The sequence below is a fragment of the Podarcis erhardii genome, assembly GCF_964252035.2.
Source record: "Podarcis erhardii genome assembly, chromosome: 5".
In the NCBI taxonomy this organism is placed as follows: domain Eukaryota; kingdom Metazoa; phylum Chordata; class Lepidosauria; order Squamata; family Lacertidae; genus Podarcis; species Podarcis erhardii.
Window position 1 is genome coordinate 8,898,069 of NC_138509.1, and position 20,432 is coordinate 8,918,500.

Consider the following 20,432-nt stretch of genomic DNA (forward strand, 5'->3'; position numbering starts at 1 on the left):
TCCTGTTGCTTGGTCCCTGCTCCTGCCAACCTAGCAGATTGAAAGCACGTCAAAGTGCAAGTAGATAAATAGGTATTGCTCTGACGGGAAGGTAAACGGCGTTTCCGTGCGCTGTTCTGGTTCGCCAGAAGCGGCTTAGTCATGCTGGCCACATGACCCGGAAGCTGTACACTGGCTCCCTCGGCCAATAAAGCGAGATGAGCGCCGCAACCCCAGAGTCGGTCATGATTGGACCTAATGGTCAGGGGTCCCTTTACCTTTATAATTCACCCTAGCTTCTGTAGGAGCCAATTTGAGCAAAGAGGCGTGGCTCAAATTCAATCAGCTTGCTTTTCTTCCTGAGAGTCCTGTTTTGTACACTCACATACCCTCCAACTTTTCTCCGATGAAAATAACAACAACAACAACAACAACAACAATAATAATAATTTATAATTTCTCCCCGCCCATCTGGCTGGGTTTCCCCAGCCACTCTGGGCGGCTTCCAACAAACACTAAAATACAATAACCTATTAAACATTCAAAGCTTCCCTAAACAGGGCTGCCTTTAGATGTCTTCTAAAAGTTTGGTAGTTGTTTTTCTCTTTAACATCTGGTGGGAGGGCGTTCCACAGGGCGGGTGCCACTACCGAGAAGGCCCTCTGCCTGGTTCCCTGTAGCTTTGCTTCTCGCGAGGGAACCGCTTAAATGCCATCGGTGCTGGACCTCAGTGTCCAGTTGAATAGGGATATCCTATTCAACAACTTTATTATTTATACCTCACCCATCTAATTGGGTTGTCCCAGCCACTCTGGGCGGCTTCCAACATATATAAAAATATAACACATAAAAAAAACTTCCCTATACAGGGCTGCCTTCAGATGTCTTCTAAAGGTTGTATAGTTACTTATCTTCTTGGCTCGGGGGTCACATAACTCCATACCCTGCAACATCGAGAAAAACCAAACTCTGATGAAAATAGGGAAAAGCGGGACATTCTGGGATCAAATCAGAAACTGGGGTGGCTTCTGTAAATCTGGGACTGTCTCTGGAAAACAGGGACACTTGGATGGTCAGCACTGTTAGTAATGCTACTGAAAAGCTTTTAAGAGCGCCTGCTCTTAAAGAAAACATCATTAGATCCCTTAGATCTAACCAATTACCGCCCGGTTTTGAATCTTCCATTCCTGGGTAAGGTGATTGAGAGAGCGGTTGCTGAACAGCTTGGTGGGTTTCTGGATGAAACATCGGCTCTGGATCCATTGGTCATGGGACCGAGACGGCTCTGGTCGCCCTAACAGATGATCTCCGCAGGCAGCTGGATTGAGGCGGGTTGGGGCTGCTGATTCTTCTAGACCTGTCAGCAGCCTTCGACATGGTCGATCACGAACTCCTGAACCACCGCCTTGCCGACGTGGGGATCCAGGGCACAGTCCTTCAATGGCTGCGCTCGTTTCTCTCTGGTCAGGGACAGAGGGTGGCACTTGGGGGAAATTGTCAACGCGCCACTCCTTGGTGTGTGGACTTGACATCTTTCCGCAGGGCCTGCAAGACAGAGCTGTTCCACCAGGCCTTTGGCCAGAGCACAGCCTGACTCCCTCCTTTGGCAATTTTCGCGGAGCTCTGGCCCTATGGTTGCCATTGGTTTGATTTGAATTAATTTTATAATGAATGATTTTAGAGTGTTGTGTTGTACTGTTTTATTGTTGTTAGCTGCCCTGAGCCCGGCTTTGGCTGGGGAGGGCGGGATATAAATAAAATTTATTATTATTTATTATTATTACTTTATTTCTGTTTCATTTACTGGCAAGGGCAGACTTTTAAAAGTGCCAGTTAACCTATAGGTTTGTGCACTACCTTGCACTTTACCTCAAGTAGCCTAGATTTTAGACATTTTAAATCTGCACTGACAGATGAAGCTTTCAGCTGGGTTTTTCCCACTGACAACAGCTTAACCTTTATATTCTAGGAAAACAGAGTCTTTGGGGTTAGTGGAATTTGAAAGAAGGCTGAGCCTGCCCTTTTAAAAAACTAAGTCACCTGAGTTATGTTATGCCAGCACCATCTGCTGGATATTAGAGGAAGAACCAGCTCATAGTTGTTATTTGGTCAAACACTCCCCGCTCCCCAAAATCAGGATAAAAATCTCCAGGCTTGGTTGAGAAAGTAGGGGGAGGTCCATGCATGGCCAGGATCTCAAGTTCTGAGTTAAAGTCCTGGCTGCCAGTTGCAAAAGAACAAGAACTCAAAGGAGGATCCTTTCCAAAGCCTTTAATGTTGAGATTGGTGGACAGCAGGCAATACACAGTTAATGGAAGGCACAGAAAGGCAGGTGGTCTAAGTAATCAAAACTTAGAGGTTGGTATCACCTTAGCACAGCACGTGGTTCCGCTCCTTTGCCAAGGAACTGAGCACATTGCCAAGAGGGCAGAAAACTTTGAATTGTGGCCAGTCAGGAACCTGGGGATTGCACAGGGAGAGATAGATAAACCTATCAATTTCAGGTTCTGTTTCTCATTTTCCCAATCTTACCAGCAACATTTTGAAGATGATTTATTGAGCCCAAAATACCAAGCTATAAATGTGAAACATCAATTATATTGTCAGATTCGGCCAGTATAAACAGCCTGCTGCTCTTTTTAAAACAATCACTATGTTTATGTTGGGAAATCAAAATAATGTCCTAGATATGCTAAACAAGACAATATTTTATTGACAATATTAGTACATTTTAACTAAACATGAAGTAACTATCCTATCTTGAGCAACATGAGAACGCACAGCCTAATTATAAACTCCTACTCTTCCTATTAGAGCGCCATCTATTCAATGTCTTACCACATTATTAGAACAAATAAGCTATCAAGAAAATGATTTCAATGTTATTATATTGTTTCCACACATAACAATGCCATTGCAACATGCGTGCCCGGAACTCCAGTTTGGAAATATTTGAATATTTGCATTTGTCATCAATGCTTTTCAGTCTCTGTATTCATACAGATGCGGATAGTTAATATGCAGCTGCTTTTGCTTACTGAAAGCAGAAATAAATATTACTAAATTATTCAAATGTGATAGACAGCACATGGTCATGTGGATGTATCAAGACTGCCTAGGGAATGTTGTTCCCACTATCAAAGCAGAGCTGTGTTTGGTGCCCTCTTGGTGTCCCATGTATAGGGGACAGAAGCCAAGGTCCTTACCTGGATAGGACCTCTGGACCCTTTTCCTCCCTCCTGCCTGGGGAATATAAAAGGTAAAGATACCCCTGCCCGTACGGGCCAGTCGTGACCGACTCTGGGGTTGCGCGCCCATCTCGCTTAAGAGGCCGGGGGCCAGCGCTGTCCGAAGACACTTCCAGGTCACGTGGCCAGCGTGACGAAGCTGCTCTGGCGAGCCTGCACCAGCGCAGCACACGGAAACGCCGTTTACCTTCCCGCTATGAAGCGGTACCTATTTATAGTACTTGCACTTAAGTGTGCTTTCGAACTGCTAGGTGGGCAGGAGCTGGGACCGAACAACAGGAGCTCACCCCGCCGTGGGGATTCGAACCGCCGACCATACGATCGGCAAGTCCTAGGTGCTGAGGTTTTACCCACAGCGCCACCCGCGTCCCTCTGGGGAATATACCTCATTCATATTCTTTCCTTCCCTAAAGGGGGCAGGGTTGCACAGGAAATGGTCTCTGTGAAATACAGACCCTTTGAGGAGGCAGTGGGGGTTGTGCGGTTCAGAAGGGGTGTGCTGCTGGCCAAAGGTGACATCAAGCCAGCCTCTCAGCTGCTGCCTGTGCACCCACGAGCCAGGGACCTGTCGGATGTCCTGTTTCAAGGTCAGTACAGTTGAGAGCTATGCTCTTGAGCTGCTCTGCCTCCTGTTCAGCCTTCAAGGACTTTATTTTCCTTGAATGGGTGGTGAGGGTTTAGCCAGGCGGTGCTCCTACTGGCCGTTATCTGGATAGACTTGTCAGTGTGCTCCAGTGTGCACACTTGGTTCTGCAGACCTGATTATCTATCTGGATGTTTGAAGCCCCATAACTTGCTTTGGTTTCCTTGGCATTGAGCTCGACACCATGGATCTGCAGTGGAGCTGTAGCTTCTGCATGCTTCTCTCCTCCCTACTGCAGCCAAGAGAGCCAGATTTCTTTTCCCCTCTGTCTGGCTTGCACTGCTTCCCTGCTCATCTCACAGCTGTAGGAGGCTGCTAATTTTACAGGAGGGAAAGAGGAAAATCAATCTGCTATGGTCCTCTCAAGGCTGCTGTTTATGGAGGAGTGAGGAAAGTGGAGACACGGGGAGGGCCTCGGTGTCGTGGTTCCCTCCCTTGAGAGCCAGCAGTTTTTGGCTATGTGTGGTTTTGCAAATACGTACTGCTCCTGGGGCAGAACCCTCACATGAGATGGGACCACACTGTAATATATTTTGTTTTGCAGAGCTTTCCATAGTTAGGATGTGTCTCGGGGGAAGGATATGGTAGATGTGTAAGAAAATGGATAAAAATACTCAAGCGTAAATTGCTATTTTATTGAGACAATAATAATACAATTTGTATGTGCTCTGTAATCTGTAAAGATAGAAGGTATCAAATATGAATTTTTTAAAAAAATTTGCACTTGCACTACTGTTAACTGTCACACAATTCAGAAACAATCTAAATTAGATTTCGTGTGTGTTGCCTATTTATAATATTATATTGTAAATAAGTCATTAAAGGTAAAGGGACCCAATCATTAGGTCCAGTCGCGGACGACTCTGTGGTTACAGCGCTCATCTCGCTTTATTGGCCGAGGCAGCCAGCGTATAGCATGACTAAGCTGCTTCTGGCAAACCAGAGCAGTGCACGGAAACGCTGTTTACCTTGCCGCCGGAGCGGTACTTATTTATCTACTTGCACTTTGACGTGCTTCTGAACTGCTAGGTTGGCAGGAGCTGGGACCAAGCAACGGTAGTTCACCCCGTCAAGATATTCAAACCACCGACCTTCTGATCGGCAAGCCATAGGCTCTGTGGTTTAACCCACAGCGCCACCCGTGTCCCATAAACAAGTCATTACATGCAACATATTCCTGCTGATGCATGCTGGACTTCCTGACAATGTACGACATACTCACTTGCCAACACTTGCTTGCTAAGCCCTGTCAGCGAACCTGACCACTGATCAGTGTGTTTACTTGGAAAATAAAGTAATCACTACTCTTAACTCTTTGTTACATAAGTAAGCCCATGGGGCGGATGAGGACCAGAGTGAAGCCAGGGGCAGAGATCACAGCGCACCTGCCATTGGCCAAGTAGGCAGACAAGCTGTGATCCATTTCCCAGGCCTGGATGAAGGCGAAAAGAGGACACCAAGACTTCAAAGCTCAATATGGAAAAAGGAGTGCCAGAACAGGAACATGAAATGGTAGAGTTGGAGGCAACAGCAGGTGAAGTGTCCTTCCCACAGGTGCTTAGAGAAATGAGAGTTGTGATGTTGCAGAGGTGGAGAGAAGCCATGGATGGGGAGCGGAAGAGATATACTGATCTGGCAGAGATAGAGTTGAGAGAGAAAGACTGTGTGCACGACTTGGAGTGAATTTAGAGGAAAATGCTATCAAACCCCTGGCACTTTTTAGGGGAAGGGGAATGGAAGAAACATAAATGGAAGGGATTTAAAAAAAACAGGATGGAAAACCACAGGAAATGCAACAGGAAATGGGAATTGAAGATAAGGCACTGGATTCAAATTAATGAATAAATAATAAGAGAATTGTGGAATCTTATTTTGATATACACTCACAGTGGGCTCTTGATATTATGCATTTTGTGTTTTTATGTTGTGATTTTATGTTGCAACCACGCTGAGAACTACAGGTCTATAGGGCAGTATACAAATTAATTAATTTTGATTACAGAAAAACCACTGCTGAAATGTATTAATAACGATAGAGAACCCCCTTTTGGATTTTTTTGTGTAAAAAGAAAAATGAACTAATCTGAGTCATTTGGCTTGGAAGACTGGGCAAATATTGCCTAACAGAAAGCAGATCTGTTGGATATCATTCTAAAGTGAGCATTTGGAACAATTTATGTAACCAATAGACAGAAAGTCCTTTTTATTTTTCCTCTTTTCCCCCTTTTCTTCCCTTCGCTTTTTCTTCTTTCTCTGTGTTTTCATTTCATTTTATTTAGATTTGTTTCTTTCATCTTACTGAACTATGACAAGGTTTTAATAAAATATTTCTTTTTTAAAAAACCTCCGTATAAAACATTTGACTTCATTTTACACACACACACACACCAATCACTATGAGAAAGCAGTATGTCAGTTTAATAAACCCATTAAGGCCATTAAACACACACAGAAACTCTCCCCTCCCCCAGCCTAGAAAGAAAACAACTCTGTACACGCTCAGAAACACTCCCGTCGCTCCAACCGGCAGAAACAACTGTGAAACAAACCAGGCCCGCGGTCCTCGCTGCTCGACGAAGGAGACCGTCGGGGCAGCCGCCTCGCTCGCTGAGCGGCCGCCGCCAAACTAAACTCGAAAGCGCCGCCTCAGACTCCGCGTCCAGCGAGTCCCGCCCACCGCCGGCTTGGATTGGCCGACGGCGCGCGGCGGCCGGAAGGTGTCCATCAGGTCGAACCCGAAGCCTCGCCTCGATTGGTCAAGCCCCTCCCCTCCCGTCACTTCCTCCCCAACCCAACCAGCTTTTACAGATTCCTGCTCGGAAAGCGAGAAACATCGCAAACAGAGAGAGAGAGACGGAGAAGAGAAGGTGTCAGAGGAGCGCTCTGATTGGCTGCCTTGCTTCCCTGCGTCAGCCCGTCGCGCTAATGGCACGAACCATCCTGCTTTGAGGAAAAAAAAAAGGGGGGGAGCGGAAGGAAGGAAGGAAGCGAGCGAGGGCCCTTGGGGTGGACTCGTCTGTCATCCGAAGGCCGGGGGGGGGGAGGGGGAGGCGGAAGCGCTTTCTCTCCCAGGGTGCAGTTCGCGAGGGGGTACCGAAGGCTCCCTCAGGATTCTGTGAGGAGAAGGAGCGGCGCGGGCGGAGGCGGAGGCGGCGCCGTGGCGGCGGCGGCGTTCGGTGCTCGGTCCAAGATGGCGGTGCAGGAGTCGGCCGCTCAGCTCTCGATGACTCTGAAGGTGCAGGAGTACCCCACGCTCAAGGTGGGTGGGCCGCTCTCCGCGGCGAGGCCCCTCCGGGAGGCGCCGAGGCCCCGCTTCCGCCCAGGCCGCCGTTCCCTGCCTGGCGGGGGGAGACGCCTCCCGGCATTTCGCACCAACGCGGCCGGGGGCCTCCGAGGCGCTCCCCAGAGGAGCGGGGGAAAGGGGGGCCGGAGAACCAGAGACGCCTCTCTTGTTATCGTGGGGTGTGTGTGTGTGTGTATATAAATATATATATATTTGTGTGTGTGTGTGTATTTACATATTTACATATGCATGTGTGCATATATGTATAAATATATACACACACACATATATAACAATGTGTGTCTGTGTGAATATATATATATATATATATATATAATACTATATACATGTGTGTGTGTGTACACACACACACACAATATGTATATATACGTATATACATAAATATGCATATATGTGCGTGTATATATATATATATATATATATACAAAATATACAGTGTGTGTGTGTGCACAGTGTATATGTGTGTATGTATATACTCACACAAGGGACGGGGGTGGCACTGTGGGTTAAACCACAGAGCCTAGGACTTGCTGATCAGAAGGTCGGCGGTTCGAATCCCCGCGACAGGGTGAGCTCCCGTTGCTCGGTCCCAGCTCCTGCCAACCTAGCAGTTCGAAAGCGCGAAGTGCAAGTAGATCAATAGGTACTGCTCCAGTGGGAAGGTAAACGGCGTTTTCATGTGCTGCTCTGGTTCGCCAGAAGCGGCTTAGTCATGCTGGCCACATGACCCGGAAGCTGTACGCCGGCTCCCTCGGCCAGTAAAGCAAGATGAGCGCCATAACCCCAGAGTCGGTCACGACTGGACCTAATGGTCAGGGCTCCCTTTACCTTTTCTTATATATACACACACACATATACAATGTACACACACACAAAAGAATATATACATATGTATATACACCCCACCCCCACGATACACACACACATATAAACACCCCCATAGATATATACACACACACACACATATATGGTGAGAGACTTAATCTTCATTTTGGGTGTGTATGTGATGTGGCGAGAGGCTTCACCCATGCAGCCTTGGTATTTATCTTGCTAGGTTATCTTTTTAAAAAAACCACACACACAAAACATCCGACACGGCTTCCACTTGAGTGCAGGAAGTTCCTGTAACCAGTTTGGAAGCTGCGCTTTGGTTGTTGAACATTTCGGAAGCCAAAAAGGCTTACATTCGACAACCGAGGTTTGAATATCCATTTCACATTTTCACATCATCATCTGAATTTGATGAAACAAAGAAGTGGATATGGTGTCATTAGAGCACTGATGAGTCTGGCCCCCAAACCCCTAGATGACTTTCAGTGCTTTCATTACGATTAGGAGGAACATATGGCCATCTAGATGTTGGACCGTGGTTCCTGATGTTCCTTACCATAGGACACACTTGCTAGGAGTTAAATCCTACAACATATGGAGGGTTACAGGGTCCCTATTGCTGATGTAGATGTAGTACCCCTACTCATCACTTTAAACATTGAGCAGGATACCATGTTTGATAGTTGCCAAAAGCTACCAGGAGGTCCAGAAGCATTAATAGGACTTTTATTTGCCTACACCAGGATGTTGAATACTGTTTCAGTAACAAAATGCAGCTGGAAATCAGATTATGGAAAATTCCAAAATCCAAGTGTAACCACCTGCTCAATGAGCACCTTGTTTCCAAAGACTTTATTTTTTACCAGCTAATGCTTGGAATAATCTTGAGGGTTCCATAGAGGCAGGGACAGACTAGAAGAAGAATAAATATAAATTAGAGGGTGGAAATAAAAAGTTTGCTTCCAAGAGCATGTTTCTTGTGTTGATATACAGAAAGGGAGGCCAAGGGCTATCTGGGGAAAGCTCCTTAGAACTAAACTGATACAGAAAAGAGGCAAATGATTCATTGGCATGGCATTTGTCTTAAAGCCTAAACGGAGGATCTTGATAACAAGGTACAAACATATTAATAAAAGGTGTACCTCTTCCTAGTACACAATAGTGATGTCAAAAGTCTGTTGGCTTGAGTCATAGTATAGTCATAAGGTGAGTAAATCAAATTGTATATTGTATATAGGAGTCTTATAGCTGGGATGGAAATAATTCCGTCATGATTAGTGATAGAAAATGAAAAACAGAAAGGCCTCTCATCTCTTAGGTATGTGTAGTAAAAATTGCACAATTAACTGGAAAAAAACAAGCCTCATTTTTCTCTTTGAACTTCTCATGTATTGATAACATCTTCTGTATGCTTTCCCTTTCTTCTGCACCTTTCCTCTTTTTTAAAGCATATAGCTGAATCAACATGATCTCCTGCTTGAGCTTTACAAACTTTTTAAAATTCATGTCCATTAGGAACAAAAGGGAAATTGAAGAACTACAGTCCATTTTAAAGATATTGGTCATTGTGTTATAGCTCCAGAGGACACGTGTTTTTATTTTGTAGTGGGGTTATGAATGTTGAGTGAAGTCTATTTAAAACCAGGTATGCTTATTTGTTTGTATAAGACTTTTCTAAAATACCGCTTTTATTAAGGATTTTTAGTTGTCTATTCCAGCTAATGAATTAAACATCAGAATTAATACATTTTTTTCAGTTATTGCAGTGTTGGATTAGTGAGAACAGTTTAATGGTGACACAACTTTTCAAGCCAAGTTGGCTGCAAGAGTGCTTCAACATGGAACCCATGGGCCTTGTCATATGCAAAGGGGGGGGGGAGGACTGAGGCCAAAATTTGATAACCTCCCTGCAAGCCCTCAGGGATGCAGGTGGCGCTGAGGGTTAAACCACAGAGCCTAGGGCTTGCCGATCAGAAGGTCGGCGGTTCGAATCCCTGCAACAGAGTGAGCTCCCATTGTTCGGTCCCTGCTCCTGGCAACCTAGCAGTTTGAAAGCACATCAAAGTGCAAGTAGATAAATAGGTACCGCTCCGGCGGGAAGGTAAACGGCGTTTCCGTGCGCTGCTCTGGTTCGCCAGAAGCGGCTTAGTCATTCTGGCCACATGACCCGGAAGCTGTCTGCAGACAAATGCTGGCTCCCTCGGCCTATAGAGCGAGATGAGCGCCGCAACCCCAGAGTCGGCCACGACTGGCCCTAATGGTCAGGGGTCCCTTTACCTTTACTGCAAACCCTCATGGTGCTTTCCCAAAGCCAGCTAAGCAAGATGTGGGATCTTTGGAAGGAAACGTGTCCTAGAGCTCTTCCAACTTATTCCCAAACCTGGGAAACTGCTAATTAGGCTTGGGAAGGAGGTGAGAGGCCTCTGGGGAAGAGGTGAGAGGGCTCTAACAGTGTCCTAGAGTCCTCTCACCTCCTTCCCAAAGCCCAGTGCCTTGCTTACCTGGCTTTGGGAAGGCAGCACGAGGGCTGTGGGGCATGGGCCAAATGTTGCTGAAAGCTTGTTGGACTGCCCTGGTTTAAGCTGCTGTTTACATTTAAGGAAATGAACTCTGAACTATTCAAACCTGCTTACTTGGTGGTTATCGTTGGTTACTGTTAGAATTGCTGTTTATATCATTCAGATTTTCTATTGATGAATACCACCATTTATTTATTTACACTGCTGTGCTATATTATACAAAACTATTCAGAAGTAAAAACAAAACACAATGGGATTGCTGAGTGTATATATATATATGTGTGTATATACATACACACACATATATATTTCCACTGATGCATTGCTTTTTTAATTTTGCAAATAAAATGAAATCACAAAATGGTTTCCAGCATTAAAATAAGGCAACAAACATGATAAAATAATCAGACAATAGCTAATTATTGTTAATTATACTTTACGGTTAGGTAGAAAAGGGCAAGGAGGAGTAAGTAGTCAGAAAGCAGAGCAATATCCTTTTCGTGGTCCATCCAGCAAGCAGCAGTTGAAACATTTTCTTTGAAAAGTCCACACATAAAGGAACTCAGTTCATTTTACATCTTTCCTGGTCTTTCATCTGTGTTGTCAGTTACTTGACTAATACAGTTCTAGTACGTTCGTCAATGCTCCTTAGGTTCCTATAGTGATCTCAGTTGATGACATGGTGCAGTATGTTCCAGAATCTCAAGAGGATTGTGTGAAACAAGTGAAGTGCTCAACAGTGTATAAAATGTAAAAGGTTTAGTGGTAATGATATATTGAAATTTAAAAATGTTAACATAGGTCTAGAAACTTAGTTTGATCTGTCTATCTGGAGCAGAAATTAAGAAAATGGTGGTGGACAATCAGGCCTAGTGGTTTGAAGAAAGCAATGAAAGGAATACAATACCGTTCCCTTCTGACAAACCAGTTGTGTGGAGAGAAGCAAAACACTGTAGGTCATTGCACTCCCCCAAGCTGGTACCCAGCAATCTCTCTTCTTGGTAGAAGTGGCATGAATGCTTGGAGCTGTAATTTTATTTACTTACATATATAGCACTGATTATATTGTCTTTGGAGATTTCCCTTTCTTGCTTAATTTATGTATAGGTTTTACTTTATCTTTGATAATGGCAATATATGTGATGCCATTTTTGGATTTTTTTAATGTAAAAAAAGATTAATCAAAGGAAATTCAGTTTTATTACCAGATATTTTGCTTCATGAGGGGGTCTTTTGGTGCAGGTTTATGGGTAGAATACTGAATCTACATTTATTTGATCAAGGATGCCTTTATATGTAAGCTCTGGAAGCCAGCTTACATATAAAATAATGAAATACAATTAAATTAGTGCTGCCTATATCCCATCAACTGTGTAGTACTGCTCTGGAGTGGCACCACCCCATCCAGATGTTAGGTTGTTTTATCTGATTCCCATCTCACCCAGTTGTTGGAAGTTGAGTAATCAATTGCCTTGTTCATCTCCTCCCCACCCCCTTTACATTATCAGTGGCAAAGATGTGTTCATGGGTGGATAATCTGTGGCCCTCCAGATGTTGTTGAGCAGAATCCTGGGTGCCACAGATTTTCATTCCCTGGTATAGTTGAATGAACCAAGTCTAGGAGACCCAAATTTGCATCCTTGTTTGACAATAAACTCATTAGGTAGTGTTGGGGCAGTCATGTTCTTGTTCTCACCATACTGTTAGTATAAAATCACTCAGACAACTATGTATGTTGTTCTGAACTTCTTGGAGAATGTTACAGATAGGTAGCCGTGTTGGTCTGCCATGGTCAAAACAAAATAAAAAAATTCCTTCCAGTAGCACCTTAAAGACCAACTGAGTTAGTTCTAGGTATGAGCTTTCGTGTGTATCTGAAGAAGTGTGCATGCACACGAAAGCTCATACCTAGAACTAACTCAGTTGGTCTTTAAGGTGCTACTGGAAGGAATTTTCTTGGAGAATGGCAGAATAAAAAGGTAATAACATTTGTTATGCTTTTTAAAAATGAAATTTAGCAGTAACAGCTAGCAAATTTATTCAGGGTGTGTATATCATATAATTTTTTTGTCTTTGTTCCTATAATGTCAATATTTTAAAACTATTTGAACTGTTAATGTCCATCCTTATGATAGGGGAATCCTCTGCACTTTACTACAGTGGTACCTCGGGTTACATATGCTTCACGTTACATACGCTTCAGGTTACACACTCCGCTAACCCAGAAATAATGTTTCAGGTTAAGAACTTTGCTTCAGGATAAGAACAGAAATCGTGCTTTGGTGGCGGCAGGAGGCCCAATTAGCTAAATTGGTGCTTCAGGTTAAGAACAGTTTCAGGTTAAGTACAGACCTCCGGAACGAATTAAGTACTTAACCCGAGGTACCACTGTAATTGTATTCATATGTTGTGTGAATATTTTTATTCATACTGTGCACTCAGTGTTAGAAACTGAGATATGAAAGCTAGGAGCTAAATGGCACCTTAAACCTAGGTTATGGGTGCAACAATGGAATGCCTAAGCACCCTTTTTTATAACAAGAATACAAAGCTGAAGATGAGTGAACTGCAGCTAAAATCCTGTGTTTGTTTTTCACATGGTCTAGTCCTCATCTGAAGACTTCAAAAAACAAGTTATGCTTCCCCTGCCACCACCCCCGCCCCCGCGCCATATTCTTAAGGGGGTCCCTTCTGCAGTCTTCAGAGAGTGGCAGGAAGTGGGGAGGCAGCAAAAGGCCCTCCTTTCCTTCCACTCTGCAGAGAAGCCCTCGATTCTCCCCACACCCTTTCCTTCATATAAACAGTGCTTTTTCCCCCTTAAAAAATGTTTAGGGGTACTCTCATTTTCCCACTCATATTGAAATACTGCCCCTCAGTGAAGCCAAACTTAGATTCATAAAATGTTTAGGGGTATGCATCTCCCTGCGTCCCCCCAGAAAAAAAGCACTGCATATAAACATCTTTTTGGCACCACAATTAACACATATTAAAGGCCTGTGCAACTAATGGCAGAGACACCCACCTTGAGGGTCCAGTTCACAAACCTAAGACTTAAGGGCCTTTCAATGATCCCGCTCCAAAATTTGTTTTGATTTTAAACATCACTATGTGACTGAGGTAGGGACTTGCCGATCAGAAGGTTGGCGGTTCGAATCCCCGCGACAGGGTGAGCTCCTGTTGCTCAGTCGCTGCTCCTGCCAACCTGGCAGTTCGAAAGCACTTCAAAGTGCAAGTAGATAAATAGGTACCGCTCCGGCGGGAAGGTAAACGGCGTTTTCATGTGCTGCTCTGGTTCACGATAAGCGGCTTAGTCCTGCTGGCCACATGACCCGGAAGCTGTACGCCGGCTCCCTCGGCCAGTAAAGTGAGATGAGCGCCGCAACCCCAGAGTCGGTCACGACTGGACCTAATGGTCAGGGGTCCCTTTACCTTTTATGTGACTGAGGTAGATAACACTTTAACATGCACTACTTAGACCATCATAACTAACTGGCTAGTATATTTCAAATTAAAAGCACACCATACATTTAAAGTACATTAAACAAGGCAACTAAAACCTAAAGAAAGCATGTTGGGTTTAAAAGAAAAGAAAGTGTTCAGGTTCCCAATCCATGCAAGTTTTACTTGGGAGGAAGCCCCATTGAACTTGGTTGGGATTTACTTCTGAGTCACAGTGGCAATTTTAATCTGAAATCTTAGGTGCAGTACTGCGCCCAGAGCTCAGAAACTGCTTGCGTTTATGTAATTCCCTGTCGCAAAATGCGCCTAGAACAATGGGAGTTTCTAACGCTGTGTGCACTGCAGTATAATCCTCTGATGAAGGGCGGTTAAGAAAAAAGTACATTAAATAAATAACTAAAACAGCTTGCAAGTCTGATCCTATTCATTATGTGATCCTATTACCTCATTTCCGATGGCAGCATAGTCCATTCTCTCTGTTCTCCAGATCCCACTGCCTTAAGATTGCAAATGCTGCTCAGTGGGCTCCCTGTAGTTTAACCTCTACTCAGGTTGACAGAAGCATTTTAAGGGTGCAGAGGTTCTGCCCAGCCTGTGCGAGGTCTTGTCTTAACAGCAGATAGAGAGAGGCTCAGCTACACCCATTGATATGAAACAATTGCATTGTGATGCAAAAATCATTGTACTGGGAAAACAGATATGGTGCTATTTGATGTTGGTTGTCTTGGCGTGTGGAGTATTTTTGAATCCTCTGGGATTTGCACTAAGGTGGATTGTAAGACAGTTGGAACAGCTTATAGGTTTGTGTTGAGAAACTGAAAATCCTCTCTCCCATTTTTTGCTCAGCAGTGGTATTATGGTATTTTAATCCACTCTGAAAAGAATAATAGGGATATTTAGATGGGTGACCTTGTGCAGTGGGTGAACATATGAGGAATAGTGAGACTGTGCTCATAAGCCATTCTTCATGCTCCCACTAGCCATTCCCCTCTCCCATGCCTTGTGTCTATGAAGGGGGGGGGGAGCTCTGTGACAACATTATACATGTGTAGGCTTCCTTTCACTCTGCCATCCCATCCCATTTCCTCCTCGATATATAATGGTGCTTATCTGAAGCACTATTCAAAAATCTGGCTAAAACTTGATTATATAGGAAAATACTTGGTTACAACAACAACAACACTTTATTGCGGCCGTAGACCAGCATAAGGAGGGAGCGGTTAGGTTTCTTACATTTGCTGTGTTATACCTACAGGCTTCTCTGTGTTTTATAACAGTTGGGGGGAAAGGTATTTGCTGGCACTTCTGTACTAGCATAATTGTTTGCGTAGTTCATACCGCTCTTCAGCTAGACAAATTTCTGAAGGCTGGGATTATTGAGTGACAAGGTCAAGACAAATAAATACAAAGAATTCTTTAGAGTGTATTGGATTTCAGGAAGCAAATAAAGAATGGTCTGTATTGTTTTTCAAATATGAATGGAGGGGAAGTTTATTACCGTATTTTTCCCTCTATAACACGCAGATTTTTTCTCCTAAAAAGGAAGGGGAAATGTCTGTGCGTGTTATAGAGCGAATGTGTGGTCCCTGGAGCCGAAAAATCAGGCAAAAATCAAATCGCAGCGCTGCACGGAGAAGCGAAACCTGAAAAGAGGAAGCGGCTGCTTTCCTGCATTCTGCCTCAGGGTCTTATTGCCCACCCTCCTCTGTTTCGTTGCTGTGTTTGCTGAAACGGGAACAAAGAGCAGGGAAAGCCCCTCCCCTCCAGGCAAGCAGAGGGGAATTCCTCTCTGTGCTGCTGGGGGAGAGGGAGAGAGAGGGGAGAAGGGAGAGAGAGGGAGGAGGGAGAGAGAGAGGGGGAGGGAGGGAGGGAGAGAGAGAGAGAGAGAGAGAGAGAGAGAGAGAGAGATGGCTGGCTTGGGTGGGGGGAAACTTTTGCCTTTCTTTCCTCCCTCCCGTTAAATCCCTCTCCTGCATTCTTAGCCAGCTGCTTCTCTGCACACCCCTCTCATGTCCCTTCTTTGTTTTTCCTTCGCTCCCCACTTAAAATGTGGTTACAAAGCATGGATCCACATGGATCCTCAGGATCTTTGCATTGGGTCACCCCAAATTCACCATCAGATCACATAGCATGTCCATGGCTACAGCCTGCCCCCCCAAAATCACGCACCCACTGTTGCCTGGGGCTGCAATGGTGCAAAAATGTGGTTACAAAGCATGGATCCACAGGGATTCTCAGGATCTTTGCATTGGGTCACCCCAAATTCACCATCAGATCACATAGCATGTCCATGGCTACAGCCTGCCCCCCCAAAATCACGCACCCACTGTTGCCTGGGGCTGCAGTGGTGCAAAAATGTGGTTACAAAGCATGGATCCACAGGGATTCTCAGGATCTTTGCATTGGGTCACCCCAAATTCACCATCAGATCACATAGCATGTCCATGGCTACAGCCTGCACCAAAAAAATCACGCACCCACTGTTGCCTGGGGCTGCAATGGTGCAAAAACTTGGTTACCAAGCATGGATCCACAGGGATTCTCAGGATCTTTGCATTGGGTCACCCCAAATTCACCATCAGATCACATAGCATGTCCATGGCTACAGCCTGCACCAAAAAAATCACGCACCCACTGTTGCCTGGGGCTGCAATGGTGCAAAAACGTGGTTACCAAGCATGGATCCACAGGGATTCTCAGGATCTTTGCATTGGGGCACCCCAAATTCACCATCAGATCACATAGCATGTCCATGGCTACAGCCTGCACCCAAAAAATCACGCACCCACTGTTGCCTGGGGCTGCAATGGTGCAAAAACGTGGTTACAAAGCATGGATCCACAGGAATTCTCAGGATTTTTGCATTGGGTCACCCCAAATTCACCATCAGATCCATGTCTGTGGCCACATCATGAAGCCCAAAAATGATACATCCACTGTTTCATTCGGAATGTTTTTTCCCTTGTTTTCCTCCTCTAAAAACGATGTGCGTGTTATGGTCAGGTGCGTGTTATAGAGCCAAAAAAGACGGTAGTTTTCCATCAATGCATACATTTAAAAGATATATTAAATGTAAAAAATGTTCTGTTTAATTGTGGTTTTATAGTTGCAGTTACCTATAATTTGAATCAAAACTTTGAATAAAGAGCACTGAATTTATTTTCAAACACTATTAAATAAGAGGATTCCAAATTCTGATAAAATTATCGCATCTTTTGTCTCTTTTGTTCTAATATATCATAGTTGGGTCATAAGGGCAATACCTATGTTTTATCTACCTAGTCTCTATTTTTAGTATCCCTGCTAAGTAGCTCTAGGCTCTAAGCATTTAAGGTGCCCTGCACAATATGCTCGTACAAAAGCTGCTGTACAAGCCTAGATGTTGATTGTGGTCCAACTTCATTTTGACTCTTATGCTCATGCCTGTTTAATCATTTGGGGCATTTCATGTATAACTAGCAAGCAAACCATTCCTGTGGATGTTTAGATAAAGTTATTGTAAATCTCCCATAAATTCTGAGTGAAAGCAATAAATTTAAAGCATTTGTAGCATTGTAGCCTTTTGGGAGGAATTCAATTCCTGCCCCCGAGGCAGCATAGCAAAATCTTGAGGCAAAATCTGGTCCAGATGTGTGCTTACTGTGGTAGATCCACTTGACGTGTTGCAGGAGGCCTGCACTGTGGTTTTCACAAGAAGTCTTCATAAATGTTAGCATTTGGTATGCTGAGGAATATAAACACCTAATTTAGACTCTATCAGAAGTAAGTGGAACACAAAATTTAAACTCATATTGCAGCTTCTGGATTGGAAGGCAGCTTTACAAACATTTATATCTGCTTCATTAGATACTCGATCAAGACTAATCCAGCAAAGGATACTACATAGAACATATCAAACGCCTGATTGCTTTAAGTACTTTGACATATTGAGTGAGACCTGCAGCTAGAGATACAGTGATTAGAACACCTTTATGGAGGGAGAGCCAACTGGGTTTTTAAAAAATCTATTTAAAAAATTTTATTGAGAGTTTTCCACATAAGATACAGTAAACATCTCCAAGTAGGACTGGAAAGCACACCTTCAAATCTGTGGAAAGTTGTTGTCCATCAGTGGAGATCAGGCTTCTCCAGCTTGGAGTATGTGCTGTACATTGGAGTGGGCCAGTGGTGTGACTCATGGATGCTTCCTGTCTTCCTAAACAGAAATAGAAAGCACAAGAGTTTTGATGTAATCACTTTTTACACTGTTTTAATTTCTCTTCTTCTTAAAGGTGCCATACGAAACGCTGAACAAACGTTTCCGAGCTGCTCAGAAAAACATTGACCGAGAGACTAGCCACGTAACTATGGTTGTAGCAGAGCTGGAGAAGACGCTGAGCAGCTGCCCAGCTGTGGATTCTGTGGTTAGTCTCCTTGATGGTGTAGTTGAAAAACTCAGTGTTCTGAAAAGAAAGGTAAGTTGGGTGGCTTTAAAAGAGGATTAGACAAATTCGTGGAGAAGGAGAGGGCTCTTAGCTGCTACAAGCTACAATGGCTATGCTCTGCCTCTACAGTCAGAAGCAGCAAAGCTTCTGAATGCCAGTTGCTGGGAACCGTGGGAGGATAAGACGTCTGGTTGGTCACTGTGAGAACAGGATGCTGGATTAGAGGGGCCATTGGCCTGGTCCTGCAGGGTACTCTTGTGTTCTTTAGGAGCTATGCCAAGAAAGAGATTACATCATAAACGCAAGGACTTACTAAGTGGCGTCATCTTTTAAAAGGTCTAGGAAGCTACAGATTTATTTTTGATGAAAACTTAACTTCTAAATGTTTGTTTAAAAAGGTTAATATTCTTCAGCCCCCAAATGACCTAACAAGGAACTCAACGTAGAAGTAACATTATGCAGAAAAAATGAGGAGCAAACCAGGTTGGAAAAATGCAAATCCTTTTTGCACATAAAACCAAAATCATGTATTGGCTTTGCTTACCCCCACCCCAGCAAGGTGGAGAGTTTTAAAGATTTTAAGCTCTTCTGCCTGCTTACCAGGCTCTGGGGGGCTCCTGTGAGGTCTTGCAGGAGCCTTCCAGAGCCCATGTGGTACCTTCCCAGAACCCAGTATGCAAGCCTGAGAGCTTTTAAGCTCTCGTCCTTCCATGTGCTTAATTTGTGTGATATCAGCTGGTTGGTCACCAAGCACTGAAGTTGCATTCGTGCAAGTTAAATGTGTGCAGATTGTGAGTCGACTGTACATAGTGTTGCACAGGTTCTGGACCATAATTCAGCACAATTGTGGCTGTAGTTAAGCCCATTGATTTAAGTGAGATGTGTCTACCTTTGTATTAGATTCGGGTTGTAAATTTTTGATGGGAACATTTCACGAGGTTCTGGTCCCACCAATATTTTAACTATACGTGTATGGTGACTGCAAAATAAGCACCGTGTGCTACTGAAAAGTCATGTTCTGCCCTTTGTCAGAAGCCTCACCTTCCTTTGTTAAACAGTTGCACGTTCATGGTATGACAGTTGATTCCTCCAGTATCTCCTTTAATTACAAGGATGTTAACAAATAAGTGGTAAATGGTTATAATGGCTGTTTGTGTGTGTCCCATAGTCCTGGGTAGAATAATATATATTTCAGCTATGTATTAATACTGTGACTTGACTGTTGCTGTCAGTAGCTCGTCTTACTCTCGAGTAGGACCCTGGCAGAGACACATGCCCGACTGGCATGTTCTCTCTCTCCTGGTTGATCGTTCGGGAGCTTCAAAAGCTTTCTTCTGCCTGAACACCACAGCGACCAATGCCAAGAGACATCGGCACACTTAGGGATCCGCAGAGTCTTCGTAGCTTGCGTAACAGACCTCAGCAACTCAGCATTTTGGCTTATCTACTTTATTTACATATAAACACACACGGAGCACTGCAACATGGCTCCCTCTCTCTCTAGCATCAGACAGCAAAGAGAAAAAGAACAAAGGACGATAGTCCCACTTCACGGAACACAGTAACACAAACATCCTGTCTCCATCACTTCCCACTCTGTGGAGTCAAAACATATACCATCATGTGATAGATAAAAATCCCATGACTGCAATCATGGAGCAGGAATTCTAACAGTTGCCAGGGTGGGGTGAGGGTGTTGTATTTCTTAGTAGGTTGTATATATTTTTCTACATTTACATGGTAGAAAATGTGAAATGTGGAGTACAGACCTGTTCAATGTAACTTCTGACTGAATGAGGGGTTTCTTGATATAGGCAGTGGAATCAATCCAGGCTGAAGACGAGAGTGCAAAACTATGCAAGCGCAGGATTGAGCATCTCAAGGAGCACAGCAGTGACCAACCAGCTGCTGCTAACATGTGGAAGAAAAAACGCATGGATCGTATGATGGTGGAGCATCTCTTGCGATGTGGCTATTACAATACAGCTGTAAAGCTGGCCAGGCAAAGTGGTATTGAGGTTGGTA

General features: G+C 44.2%; 1 protein-coding gene across 4 annotated transcripts in view; it reads left to right on the forward strand.

Annotated features, from left to right (window-relative positions):
• Window positions 1-6,654: 6,654 nt before the first annotated feature.
• MAEA (macrophage erythroblast attacher, E3 ubiquitin ligase) overlaps window positions 6,655-20,432 on the forward strand; it is a 36,273-nt gene continuing 22,495 nt past the window's right edge. Inside the window, exons 1-3 of one of the 4 annotated variants that reach the window (XM_081861012.1) lie at window positions 6,655-7,129; window positions 18,255-18,437; window positions 20,222-20,425. In XM_081861012.1, the coding sequence (XP_081717138.1) occupies window positions 7,061-7,129; window positions 18,255-18,437; window positions 20,222-20,425 (456 nt within the window). In that variant the 5' untranslated portion in view covers window positions 6,655-7,060. Of the gene's footprint in view, window positions 7,130-11,251; window positions 11,275-14,665; window positions 14,784-18,254; window positions 18,438-20,221; window positions 20,426-20,432 lie in introns of those variants that run through there. The other 3 variants (XM_081861013.1, XM_081861015.1, XM_081861014.1) reach the window with 3 other exon arrangements.